General features: G+C 46.9%; 1 protein-coding gene across 2 annotated transcripts in view; it reads right to left on the minus strand.

Annotated features, from left to right (window-relative positions):
- The window catches only part of CDAN1 (codanin 1), a 390144-nt gene that overhangs the window by 78184 nt on the left and 298259 nt on the right, over nt 1-13701 (minus strand). For both annotated transcript variants that reach the window (XM_063947654.1, XM_063947653.1), the window contains exon 18: nt 4588-4721. In XM_063947654.1, the coding sequence (XP_063803724.1) occupies nt 4588-4721 (134 nt within the window). The remainder of the gene's footprint in view (nt 1-4587; nt 4722-13701) is intronic.

Consider the following 13701-nt stretch of genomic DNA (forward strand, 5'->3'; position numbering starts at 1 on the left):
AACGATAGGCGGCACTCTAGGACTTTTAAAAAATAAAGAACATACGTGACCCTGTTCTGACAGCTTAACGTTTCGGTTTCGGTCATTTTCAATCCGCCACAGTTTGCTGGCGGAATCTAATAAAAAAATTTAAAAACATGTTTTTTTTTGGTGTTTTTTTTTTTTGGTAATAGCATATCTATTTATATTAGAAGGGATTAGGTACTTGGTTTGTCTTTTTTGGAGGCACAAGTATTATTTATATATTTTTAAAAAGATTATTATTATTACTTTTTTTAAATGGAATGGGAAAAACCCGAAAAAAAATTGCGTGGGGTCCCCCCTCCAAAGCATAACCAGCCTCGGGCTCTTCGAGCCGGTCCTGGTTTTAAAAATCCGGGGGAAAAACGGACAGGGGATCCCCCGTATTTTTAAAACCAGCACCGGGCTCTGCGCCTGGTGCTGGTGCAAAAAATACGGAGGGACAAAAAGAGATGGGGTCCCCCGTATTTTTTACACCAGCATCGGGCTCCACTAGCTGGACAGATAATGCCACAGCCGGGGGTCACTTTTATACAGTGCCCTGCGGCCGTGGCATTAAATATCCAACTAGTCACCCCTGGCCGGGGTACCCTGGGGGAGTGGGGACCCCTTCAATCAAGGGGTGTCCCCCCCCGCAGCCACCCAAGGGCCAGGGGTGAAGCCCGAGGCTGTCCCCCCCATCCAAAGGCTGCAGATGGGGGGCTGATAGCCTTGAGAAAATGGAAAGAATATTGTTTTTTCCAGTAGTACTACAAGTCCCAGCAAGCCTCCCCCGCAAGCTGGTACTTGGAGAACCACAAGTACCAGCATGCGGGAGAAAAACGGGCCCGCTGGTACCTGTAGTTCTAATGGAAAAAAAATACCCAAATAAAAACAGGAGAGACACACCTTGAAAGTAAAACTTTATTTCACACATGTCGACACACACATACTTACCTATGTTGACACGAAGCAGTCGGTCCTCTTCTCCAAGTAGAATCCACGGGTACCTGAAAATAAAAGATAATTATACTCACCTGATCCAGGGTCCAGATTATAATCCACGTACTTGGCAAAACAACAAACCGAACACCCGGACCAAACGGACTGAAAGGGATCCCATGTTTACACATGGGACCCCTTTCCACGAATGCAGAGACACCCCCGTGACAGCTGTCACAGAAGTGTCTCTTCAGCCAGTCAGGAAGCGCCACTCCGTGGCACTCACCTGATTGGCTCTGTGCGCGTCTGAAGTGACAGAAGCGCATCGCACAGCTCCCTCCATTAGTTTCAATGGTGTGAACTTTCCGGTCAGCGGTGGGGTTACCCGCGGTCAGCCGCTGACCGCGGGTGACCTCACCGCTGACCGGACAGTTCCCACCATTGAATATGTGTGTGTGTGTGTGTCAGTGTATGTGGGTGTGACAGTATGTGTGTATACCAGTGTATATGTGTGTGTCACAGTTACATACATGTGTATCAAAGTGTATATGTGTGTGTATCACAGTTTACATATGTGTGTATCAGTTATATATGTGTGTGTGTCAGTGTATGTGGGTGTGACAGTATGTGTGTATACCAGTTTATATGTGTGTGTCACAGTGTACATACATGTGTATCAAAGTGTATATGTGTGTGTATCACAGTTTACATATGTGTGTATCAGTTATATATGTGTGTGTGTCAGTGTATATAGGTGTGTCTCAGTGTGTGTGTGACATTGTGTATATATGTATATGTCAGTATGTGTGTATCTCACAGTGTATGAGTGTGTCACAGTGTCTATACAGTACGTGTCTATCACAGTGTATATATGTGTGTCTATCACAGTGTATATAGGTGTGTCTATCACAGTGTGTGTGTGTGTGACAGTGTGTATATATGTATATGTCAGTATGTGTGTGTATCTCACAGTGTATGAGTGTGTCACAGTGTCTATACAGTACGTGTCTATCACAGTGTATATAGGTGTGTCTCAGTGTGTGTGTGTGTGTGTGTGTATATATGTATATGTCAGTATGTGTGTATGTATCTCACAGTGTATGAGTGTGTCACAGTGTCTATACAGTACGTGTCTATCACAGTGTATATAGGTGTGTCTCAGTGTGTGTGTGTGTGTGTGTGTGTGTGTGTGTGTGTGTGTGTATATATGTATATGTCAGTATGTGTGTATGTATCTCACAGTGTATGAGTGTGTCACAGTGTCTATACAGTACGTGTCTATCACAGTGTATATATGTGTGTCTATCACAGTGTATATAGGTGTGTCTCAGTGTGTGTGTGTGTGTGTGTGTGACAGTGTGTATATATGTATATGTTAGTATGTGTGTGTATCTCACAGTGTATGTGTGTCAGTGTCTATACAGTACGTGTCTATCACAGTGTATATATGTGTGTCTATCACAGTGTATATGTGTGTGTCTATCACACTGCATATATGTGTGTATCAGTGTACATATGTGTCAGTGTATATATATATATATATATATATGTGTGTGTATATCAGTGTACATATGTGTGTCAGTGTGTATATATATATATATATATATATATATATATATGTGTCTGGCGGGCGGTGAATCAGCGGTGCGGGCGGAGGGGGGGTGAATTAGCGGTGCGGGCGGAGGGAGGCTGGCAGGCAGGCTGGCGGGCGGGGGGTGAATTAGCGGTGCGGGCGGAGGGAGGCTGGCTGGCGGGCGGGGGGGGGGGGGGGATTAGCGGTGCGGGCGGAGGGAGGCTGGCGGCTGTGATGGGAAGGAAGCTGGGCGGGTGAGATGGCCGAAGGAATAAAGACTGGGCGGGATGGATGAGGCGGCCGGCGGAGGAAAGGGACTGGCGGGCGGAGGGGGGTTAATTTGCGGTGCGGGACAGAGATGGACGGTGCAGTGTGGCTGGTCACTGCGGCTGGGGCGGTGAGGTGGCCGGAGGGGGGTTGGTCAGAGAGGGTCCTCTGCAGCCCGAGACAAAAGTAGGCGGACACTAGCAGCCAGTGTCCGCCTACTTATCGTTCAGTTGGGGGGAAAGTTTTCCCCTACACCTGAACGATTGGTTGGGAAAATCAAACAGGTTTGATTTTCCCAACTAGTTGGTCAGACCGTTTCTGACCGTTTTTTAGCGTGTGGGAGCAAACGGCTGATAATCGTTTGCTCCCACACACTGCCAGATTATCTTTCCAACCAGCCAACTAGTTGGCTGGTTGGAAAGATATCGTCCTGGTGTATGGCTAGCATTACTACACTGTTCACAAGAAATAAAGCCAGTAAGTGGGGAGAACCTGGTGTTACACACACTGCATAACTTGTGTTTTACCATGATGACAGTAACACACCAACATATACATACAATACAGACAATATAATGCAAGCCTGCTTCACTGTATGTGAGAGGAGACAGAGAGAATGCACCAACACACCCAAGCTATATAGCTTCAGTGAGGCTGCTAGCTGTAACTCAGTGAGACACTGTATTTACATATCTATCTTCCTTAATGGGGCTCTCTCCCTGAGATACACCCTGTACCAGTGATCCAGCGTGTCCCAGCGTAAGGAGGAGCTGTGGAAGGCTGCTGCTGCTGTGCAGAGGAAACCACCAAAATGACGCTGAGCCCGCTCTGAGGTAGCTCCGCCCCCCCATTTGCGCCGGAGCTAATGATATCTTTATACTGGCAAAGTCTCCCAAAAGTGCTTAAAACATCGCACAAGTGTTAGGTTAAGCCCCCGCTAGCCAGTTTACACAGGGGGCTATAGCGGGTCCCTCCCAGGAGGGTCCCATACGCCTGCCCCGGTCTGTACTCACTACTGTTGTCACCTTCAGTCTTAGGTTAGAGGTGTGCGTCGGACTGCGATTGCGAGAGTTAAGGCACAGTGCCCCACTGAACAAACAACCTCTCAGGATGGTGGTTCTGCATAGGGGAAGCGGCTCTGACACCTCGTGAGGCAGGTGACCCCCCCCAACTCCCATGGCACAGGTATGCTGCTGCCCAAACAGCATACTGAAAATAATAAATGTTTGAAATAAAACTTAAGAAAACTCTGGAGCTTGCAGAGTGTGCATCCTCTGCTGAGGGCACTTTTTTCTAAACTGCCTGTGGGAGGGGGCATAGAGGGGAGGAGCCAGCACACCCAGATGAAGAAATGTAAAGTGCACTGGCTCCTTTGGACTCTGTCTATACCCATCGTACCAGTTTTCCCCAATATCAATTATGGATGCTAGAGAAATTAAATATTAGAGGCAAATTTACTGTTATCATAGTTCTGTACCTGAAACATGGAGGACTAGTGGGCGAATTATGTTTTTTGGATTCATCAGCAAATTCCCCATGATGATTGGTCACTGAAAAAATCCAGATAATGATAGCAGGGTGTTCAGAACTGCTACCTAATAGCACTAAGTTCATGAGTTAAATTCTCAACCATTGCAATATTGGCGTGGAGGTACGTGCATGTCCCTATGGTGGGGAATATAGATTGTAAGCCCCACTGGGGCAGGGACTGATGTGAAAAACGGAATATCTTCTGTAAAGCGCTGCAGAATGTGTGTGCGCTCAATAAAGAACAGTCAGAAAATAAATAAGACAAGCCATTTTACCTGAAGCTTCTTCTGCGATAACGTGGGTTTTGGCATCAGGGGCTCTGCAGCAGTGGGAGTGATTTTTCTTATAAAACCTCCGTTCTTTGCCCCACAACCAGCCACAAAGGAAATAAGCAACTTCCGCAGTTCTCCTGTAAATGCAGTTATTTATGTTACAGACTGAAAACAGGTTAAAAAGAAAACAAAATAAAAACCAAGAGTGTCATCCATAGTGGTGGCAACAGCATACACACACTCCCACGCTTTCACTCCTTTGGTAGTCAGGAAGAACTTACAGTTCTAAAAACAGGACTTCCATGAATACACAACTGACCTGGCTGCAAACAGGCTCTTTGGATACACTGAGGCGAATGCAAAGTTGACACACACCCATATGCGGAGCGTAACACATTGTGAATGCTCTGCAACCATGTTTGCGCGAATACAAGGGATGCAGTTGTACACATCTCCACTAGCAACTGAAGGGGCATGACTGGGCTGTTTCAGATGCATCTTTAGCAGCAAGGATAGGGCTGGTATAAGCCCACCCTAGTGGAAATAGGTATCAAACTAAGGGTGTGGAAAAGGTCTGTCTGCTCACAAAGAGTTTTCCAACTCTATGTACAGACCGATAAACACATTTAACTTCAGTGAATGCAATGTGGTACCAATCTTAGATTTTGTTCTATATGCTACTATGACTCTGGGTACCACCACTGGTGGCCCAAGCTTACCACTACCTAACTATGGGTATAGGATGTGGCTTAGCATATTTACCAATATATGGTACATTTTATCTACCAGTTAGATGGGAGACACTATACTTTCATCTGTTTCTGAATTGGTTTATTGGTTTCTTTATACAAATTCCTGTGAACAATACACCAAGGCTAAATTTATTCCCAGAGGTTTGAGAATGAGTAAACTGCACTCCTTTGAAGAGGAATCAGATGCCTTTAGGAAAGAATGGTTTGGTATTTTGGATCATTGTTCGTTTAATCTAATGGAATTAATTATCAAGAATAAAAGAGAGACTTATCTAAAATTGAACAGGATTTAGAAACCCTGGAATCCTTGATTAAACCATTTTCCAAGGCAGAGAACTACAAATCTTTAGAGGGAAAAAACTGCATGTAGGGTTCAAAAGAATGAAAGAGAAATAGTGGGTAAAAAACAAAAGAAATATAGACGGGATAAAAAGGATTATGAAGAAAACACAGTCTATAAGGACAGTAAAAGTAAAGGGTGTCAGAGAGAATAGATGTGTGGGGACGGAGAACCAGCTCACATTTAAAGGGACATCATCGCCCGTGAGAAATATGGAGAGACCTAGCTGGAGAACTAATAGGGATAAAAACCATCAGGTAAAGAGAACAGAAACCAGAATAATAGGGAATCAAGGATATATAGAACCCCCAGGAAGGAAAGAGTTAATCGGGGAACTACAGTAGTAAATGGAAGGATATCTCGAATCAGAATGGGAATCAGAAAACTTGGGATCCAAGCAACTTTAGATCCCCCAGAACCAACTATGTTAAGGCATAGCAACATTCACCATTTGAAAGAACAAATAGAAACAGAAATTTTATGAACTAGACCAGGAGTTTTAGGGATTGGAGGAACACCGAACCTGTGAGGAATGACTCTCACAGCTGTTCGGCTGGAGAATTAAGGTCTCCTTTTTTAGAAAGGAACCGTTCTTATTGGTTTCGCAGGTGACCCTTAAAAAGATCCGGAAACAGGGCTGCAGGGGTGGTGTGAAAAATAAAAGTAAAAATAAACATAAAAACGAAAATAAAAATACCAATACTGGGATAGGAGGTAACAGCCTGCCATTGAGTGATCAAGTGATAGAGGATAGCAACCACACCCGTTTTGAATAATACAGATAAAAATAGAGGATCCACCACCGTTTATAACCTAAGTAAGTTTTATCGAGGGATGAGTTAGACCACTTAGAAAAGGGTTTGAAATTTGCACCCTCTAATAGAATCAATGAGTTTGAGGTATATGTAGACCTCCAGAAGTTTGTGAGAAGATTAACTTTAAAAAAATCTGAAATCTGCATTTCAAAATTTAGTAAAGGAGGATCTGGAAAGATGTAATCTCCAACCATTTAGAAACACAAATTTAACAAAAACTCAAAGTATGGCTATCTCATCTCTTAGAAATAACAGTGAGATAGTGATCAAGCCCACCGATAAAAGGATTTTAATTACCTACCGGTAAATACTTTTCTCGTAGTCCGTAGAGGATGCTGGGGTCCATATTAGTACCATGGGGTATAGATGGGTCCACCAGGAGCCATGGGCACTTTAAGACTTTAATAGTGTGGGCTGGCTCCTCCATCTAAGCGCCTCCTACCAGACTCAGTATAGAAACTGTGCTTGAGAAGACGGACAACTTCGAGAGAAGGACTTAACACAGATAGTGGTGAGATTCACACCAGCTCACACATACAAGGCAAACCAAGCTAACCAGCTTGAAAACTCAGCAACAGCTGAACAAGAATACTTAACCAAGTAACAGTACTTAACCAAAAACAAGGCAGTACCGAACCAAGTAACCACTGCAGGATCACGAAGCGCTGGGCGCCAGCCCAGCACCCTTTACGGACTACGAGAAAAGGATTTACCGGTAGGTAATTAAAATACTATTTTCTCTTACGTCCTAGAGGATTCTGGGGTCCATATTAGTACCATGGGGATGTATCAAAGCTCCCAGAACGGGAGGGAGAGCGCGGAGGCTCCTGCAGAACCGATTGACCAAACTTTAGGTACTCAGAACCTGTAGAAATTAGCAAACGTGTTCGACCCTGACCAAGTAGCCGATCGGCAAAGCTGTAAAGCCGAGACACCCCGGGCAGCCACCGAGGAAGAACCCACCTTACGAGTAGAGTGGGCCTTAACAGATTTAGGACACGGCAATCCTGCCGTAGAATATGCATGCTGGACAGTGACCCTGATCCAGCGAGAAATCGTTTACTTAGAAACAGGACACCCAATTTTCTTGGGATCATACAAGACACACAGAGAGTACGATTTACTGTGACGAGCAGTCCTCTTCACATAGATTTTCATAGCCCGTACAACATCCAAGGACTTTGACGGAATTGGGGAGTCAGTAGCAACTGGCACCACAATAGGTTGGTTGATATGAAAAGCCGACACAACCTTTGGAAGGAACTGCTGACGTGTCCGGAGCTCAGCTCTACCTTCATGGAAGATCAAGTAGGGGCTTTTACAAGACAAAGCCCCCATCTCCGACACACGTCTAGCAAAAGCTAAGGCCAACAAAGTGACATCATTCGATGTGAGAAACTTGACCTCAACCTCCTGTAAAGGCTCGAACCAATCCGATTGGAGGAACTGTAACACCACGTTAAGTTCAAAGGGTGCTGTAGGCGGCACAAAAGGAGGCTGGATGTGCAGAAACCCTTTCAAGAAAGTCTTAACCTCAGGGAGGGAAGTCTGTTGTTTCTGGAAGAAAATGGATAAGGCCGAAATCTGGACCTTTATGGATCCCAAACTCAGGCCCATATCCACACCTGCTTGCAGGAAGAGGAGAAACCGTCCCAGTTGAAACTCCACCGTAGGAAACTTCTTGGATTCATACCAAGATACATACTTTTTCCAAATGCGATGGTAATGTTTATACGTTACTCCTTTCCTAGCCTGTATCAGGGTAGGAATAACCTTGTTTGGAATGCTCTTCCGAGCTAATATCTGGCGTTCAACCTCCATGCTGTCAAACGTAGCTGTGGTAAGTCTTAATAAGCGAACAGCCCCTGATGCAGCAGGTCCTCCCGAAGAGAAAGAGGCCTCGCATCTTCCTGAAACAGATCCACGTACCAAGCCGTTCTTGGCCAGTCTGGAGCAAAGAGGATTGCCTGAACTCTTGTTCTCCTTATGAGTTTTACAATCCTTAGAATGAGTGGAAGTGGAGGAAACACGTACACTGACTGGAACATCCACGGAGTCACCAGGGTGTCCACCGCCACTGCTTGCGGGTCTCTTGACCTGGTACAGTACCTCCAAAGCTTCTTGTTGAGACGGGAGGCCATCATGTCTATTTGGGGTACACCCCAAAGATTTGTCAACTCCGTGAACACCTCCGGATGGAGGCCCCACTCCCCTGGATGGAGATCGTGTCTGCTGAGGAAGTCCGCTTCCCAGTTGTCCACTCCCGGAATGAAGATTGCTGACAGCGCCAATGCATGCCTTTCTGCCCAGAGGATGATTCTTTTTACCTCTGACACTGCAGCTCTGCTCTTCGTTCCGCCCTGTCGGTTTATGTAGGCCACCGTCGTTACATTGTCCGACTACACCTGAATGGCCCGATCTTGTAGAAGATGCGCCGCTTGTAGAAGACCGTTGTACACGGCCCTTAGATCCAGAATGTTGATTAGAAGAATAGATTCCAGACTTGACCACCTTCCTTAGAAGGTTTCCCCTGGGGTGACTGCACCCCAACCTCTGAGACTTGCATCCGTGGTTAGAAGGATCCAGTTCTGAATCCCGAACCTGCGGCCCTCTAGAAGGTGAGGCAATTGTAGCCAACACAGGAGTGAAATCCTTGCTTTTGGCGACAGACGTATCCTCTGGTGCATGTGCATATGAGATCCCGACCACTTGTCCAGAAGATCCAGTTGGAAGGACCGTGCATGAAATCTAACGTACTGTAGAGTCTCGTAGGAGGCAACCATCTTCCCTAGAAGGCGAATGCACTGATGAACAGATACCTGGGTAGGCTTCAAGACATCCCGGACCATAGCTTGGTACACCAATGCCTTTTCCACCGGTAGAAATACCCTCTGCACTTTCGTGTCGAGGATCATCCCCAGGAAAGGCAATCTCCTTGTCGGTTCCAAATGTGATTTTGGAAGATTCAGGATCCATCCATGTTTCCTGAGCAGTCGAGTCGTGAGAGCAATGGACTGCAATAACTTTTCCCTGGAAGATGCTTTTATCAACAGATCGTCCAGATAAGGAATTACATTCACCCCCTGCTTGCGGAGGAGAATCATCATCTCTGCCATTACCTTGGTGAACACCCTCGGTGCTGTGGAGAGTCCGAATGGCAGTACCTGGAACTGATAGTGACAGTCCAAAAGCGCAAATCTGAGATAAGCCTCTTGTGGCGGCCAAATCGGAATGTGGAGGTACGCATCCTTGATGTCCAAGGACACCAGAAACTCTCCCTCCTCCAGCCCTGAGATCACCGCTCTCAGAGACTCCATTTTGAACTTGAATTCCCTCAGATAAGGGTTTAGCGACTTCAGGTTCAAAATTGGCCTGACCGAACCATCCGGTTTCGGTACCACAAACGGGTTTGATTAGTAACCCTGGTTTACCAGATGAGGTGGAACTGGAACAATTACATCTGACCTTTCCAATTTGTGAATGGCTTCCTGAAGGATAGCCCTTTCTGTCAGCAAAGCTGGCAGGCCTAATTTGAAGAACTTGTGTGGTGGGAGCTCTTGAAACTCCAGTTTGTACCCCTGGGACAAAATATCCTGTACCAAGGGATCCAGACCGGACGACACCCAGACGTGACTAAAACGTCTGAGCCTCGCTCCCACCTGCCCGTTCTTCATGCAGGGTGGTCCACCGTCATGCTGAGGATTTTGAGGACATAGAAACAGGTTTCTGGTCTTGGGAACCTGCCGGTGCCGGTTTTTGCTCGCCCACCTCTGAAGAAAGTGGTAGGAGTCTTGGACTTTTTAGCTTTTGCAGACCGAAAGGACTGCACAGAGGACGTAGAAAAGGGTATCTTCGCCGTCTGAGAGGCTGAGGGAAGAAAGGTTGACTTACCAGCGGTAGCCGTGGAGATCCACGCATCCGTAGAGCATGACCTGTGAAGGGTAGGTTCTCCACAATTCTCCTGGATTCCGTGTCTGCAGACCATTGGCATAGCCAGAGTGCGCTGCGTGCTGAGACAGCCATGGACGATGTCCGTGCAGTCAGATTACCCAGGTCCTTCATGGCCTCCACCATGAAACCCGCAGAATCCTGTATGTTACGTAAAATAAGATTTTAAACCTACCGGTAAACCTTTTTCTCCTAGTTCATAGAGGATGCTGGGGACTCCGTAAGGACCATGGGGTATAGACGGGCTCCGCAGGAGACATGGGCACTCTAAAGACTTCAGGATAGAATGGGTGTGCACTGGCCCTTCCCTCTATGCCCCTCCTCCAGACCTCAGTTAGAGAAACTGTGCCCAGAGGAGACGGACAGTACGAGGAAAGGATTTTTGTTAATCTAAGGGCAAGATTCATACCAGCCCACACCATCCACACCGTATAACCTGGAATATACGTAACCAGTTAACAGTATGAACATAACAGCATCAGCCAACGACTGATCTTAACTGTAACATAACCCTTATGTAAGCAATAACTATATACAAGTCTTGCAGAGTTTTTTCCGCACTGGGACGGGCGCCCAGCATCCTCTACGGCCTAGGAGAAAAAGATTTACCGGTAGGTTTAAAATCTTATTTTCTCTTACGTCCTAGAGGATGCTGGGGACTCCGTAAGGACCATGGGGATTATACCAAAGCTCCGAAAACGGGCGGGAGAGTGCGGATGACTCTGCAGCACCGATTGAGCAAACATGAGGTCCTCATCAGCCAGGGTATCAAACTTGTAAATTTTGCAAAAGTGTTTGAACCCGACCAAGTAGCCGCTCGGCAAAGCTGTAATGCCGAGACGCCTCGGGCAGCCGCCCAAGAAGAGCCCACCTTCCTAGTGGAATGGGCCTTTACCGAATTTGGTACCGGCAATCCAGCTGTAGAATGAGCCTGCTGAATCGTATTACAGATCCAGCGAGCAATAGTCTGCTTAGAAGCAGGAGTGCCAACCTTGTTGGCCGCATACAGGACAAACAGAGCATCTGTTTTCCTAATCCGAGCCGTCCTGGCTACGTAAATTTTTAAGGCCCTGCCTACACCAAGGGATTTGGAATCCTCCAAGTCTTCCGTAGCCACAGGCACCACAATAGGTTGGTTCATATGAAACGATGACACCACCGTAGGTAAAAATTGAGGACGAGTCCTCAATGAGATTTTACCAGTGAGATTTTAAGAACCGTAACACCCCGTTAAGGTCCCATGGTGCCAATGGGGGCACAAAAGGGGGCTGGATGTGTAGCACTCCCTTTACAGAAGTCTGGACTTCTGGGAGAGAAGCCAATTCTTTCTGGAAGAATATAGATAGGGCCGAAATCTGTACCTTAATGGAGCCTAACTTTAGGCCCATATCCACTCCTGTCTGTAGAAAGTGGAGAAACCGGCCCAGATGGAAATCTTCTGTAGGAGCATTCTTGGCTTCACACCAAGAAACATACTTCCTCCAGATACGGTGATAATGTTTCGCCGTCACCGCCTTCCTAGCCTTTATCAGAGTAGGGATGATTTCTTCCAGAATACCCTTCCCAGCTAGGATTCGGTGTTCAACCGCCATGCCGTCAAACGTAACCGCGGTAAGTCTTGGAACACGCAGGGCCCCTGCTGCAACAGGTCCCCCCTGAGAGGAAGAGGCCAAGGATCTTCTGTGAGCAGTTCCTGAAGATCTGAATACCAGGCCCTTCGAGGCCAATCTGGAACAATGAGTATTGTCTGCACTCTTTTTCGTCTTATGATTCTCAATATTTTTGAGATGAGAGGAAGAGGAGGGAACACATATACCGACTGAAACACCCAGGGAGTCCACCGCTACTGCCTGAGGGTCCCTTGACCTGGCACAATACCTCCGAAGCTTCCTGTTGAGGCGTGATTAAGTCCCCACCACCTGGATGGAGATCGTGTCTGCTGAGTAAGTCTGCTTCCCAGTTGTCCACTCCCGGAATGAATACTGCTGACAGAGCGCTTACGTGATTTTCTGCCCAGAGCAAAATCCTGGTGGCTTCCGCCATTGCCACTCTGCTCCTTGTCCCGCCTTGGCGGTTTACATGAGCCACGGCTGTGACGTTGTCTGATTGAATCAGAACCGGTAGATCGCGAAGAATAGGCCGCTTGTCGTAGGCCGTTGTATATGGCCCTCAATTCCAGTATGTTGATGTGTAGACAAGCCTCCTGGCTTGACCAGAGTCCCTGAAAATTCCTTCCCTGTGTGACTGCTCCCCATCCTCGGAGGCTCGCGTCCGTGGTCACCAGAACCCAGTCCTGAATGCCGAACCTGCGACCCTCTAGAAGTTGAGCACTTTGCAGCCACCACAGGAGCGACACCCTGGCCCTGGGGGACAGGGTTATTTTCTGATGAATTTGAAGGTGGGACCCGGACCACTTGTCCAGAAGGTCCCACTGAAAAGTCCTCGCATGAAACCTGCTGAAGGGGATGGCCTCGTAGGTCGCCACCATTTTCCCCAGTACTCGAGTGCATTGATGGACTGACACTCTTTTCGGTTTTAACAGGTCTCTGACCATGTTCTGAAGTTCCTGGGCTTTTTCCATTGGGAGAAAAACCCTCTTTTGTTCTGTGTCCAGAATCATGCCTAAGAAAGACAGCCGAGTCGTTGGAACCAACTGTGACTTTGGTAGATTTAGAATCCAGCCATGTTGCTGTAGTACTCTCAGGGAGTACTTTTCTGCAACTGTTCCTTTGATCTCACTTTTATCAGGAGATCGTCCAAGTACGGGATAATTGTGACTCCTTGCCTGCGCAGGAGCACCACCATTTCCGCCAATACCTTGGTGAACACCCTCAGTGCCGTGGAAAGCCCAAATGGCAACGTCTGAAACTGGTAATGACAGTCCTGTACAGCGAATCTCAGGTGTGCCTGATGAGGAGGATATATGGGTACGTGAAGGTATGTCTAGTGACACCATAAAATCTCCGCCTTCCAGGCTGGAGATAACTGCCCTGAGCGATTCCATCTTGAACTTAAACCTTTTTAAGTACAAGTTCAGGGATTTTAAATTTAGAAAGGGTCTGACCGAGCCATCGGTTTCGGGACCACAAATAGGGTTGAATAGTACCCTTTTCCCTGATGTATTAGGGGAACCTTGATAATCACTTGCTGTTGACACAGCTTTTGAATTGCAGCTAAAACTATCTCCCTTTCTGGGGGAGAAGCTGGTAAAACCGATTTGAAGAATCGTCGATGAGGCACGTCTTCGAATTCCAGCTTGTAG

The sequence above is a fragment of the Pseudophryne corroboree genome, chromosome 12 (assembly GCF_028390025.1).
Source record: "Pseudophryne corroboree isolate aPseCor3 chromosome 12, aPseCor3.hap2, whole genome shotgun sequence".
In the NCBI taxonomy this organism is placed as follows: domain Eukaryota; kingdom Metazoa; phylum Chordata; class Amphibia; order Anura; family Myobatrachidae; genus Pseudophryne; species Pseudophryne corroboree.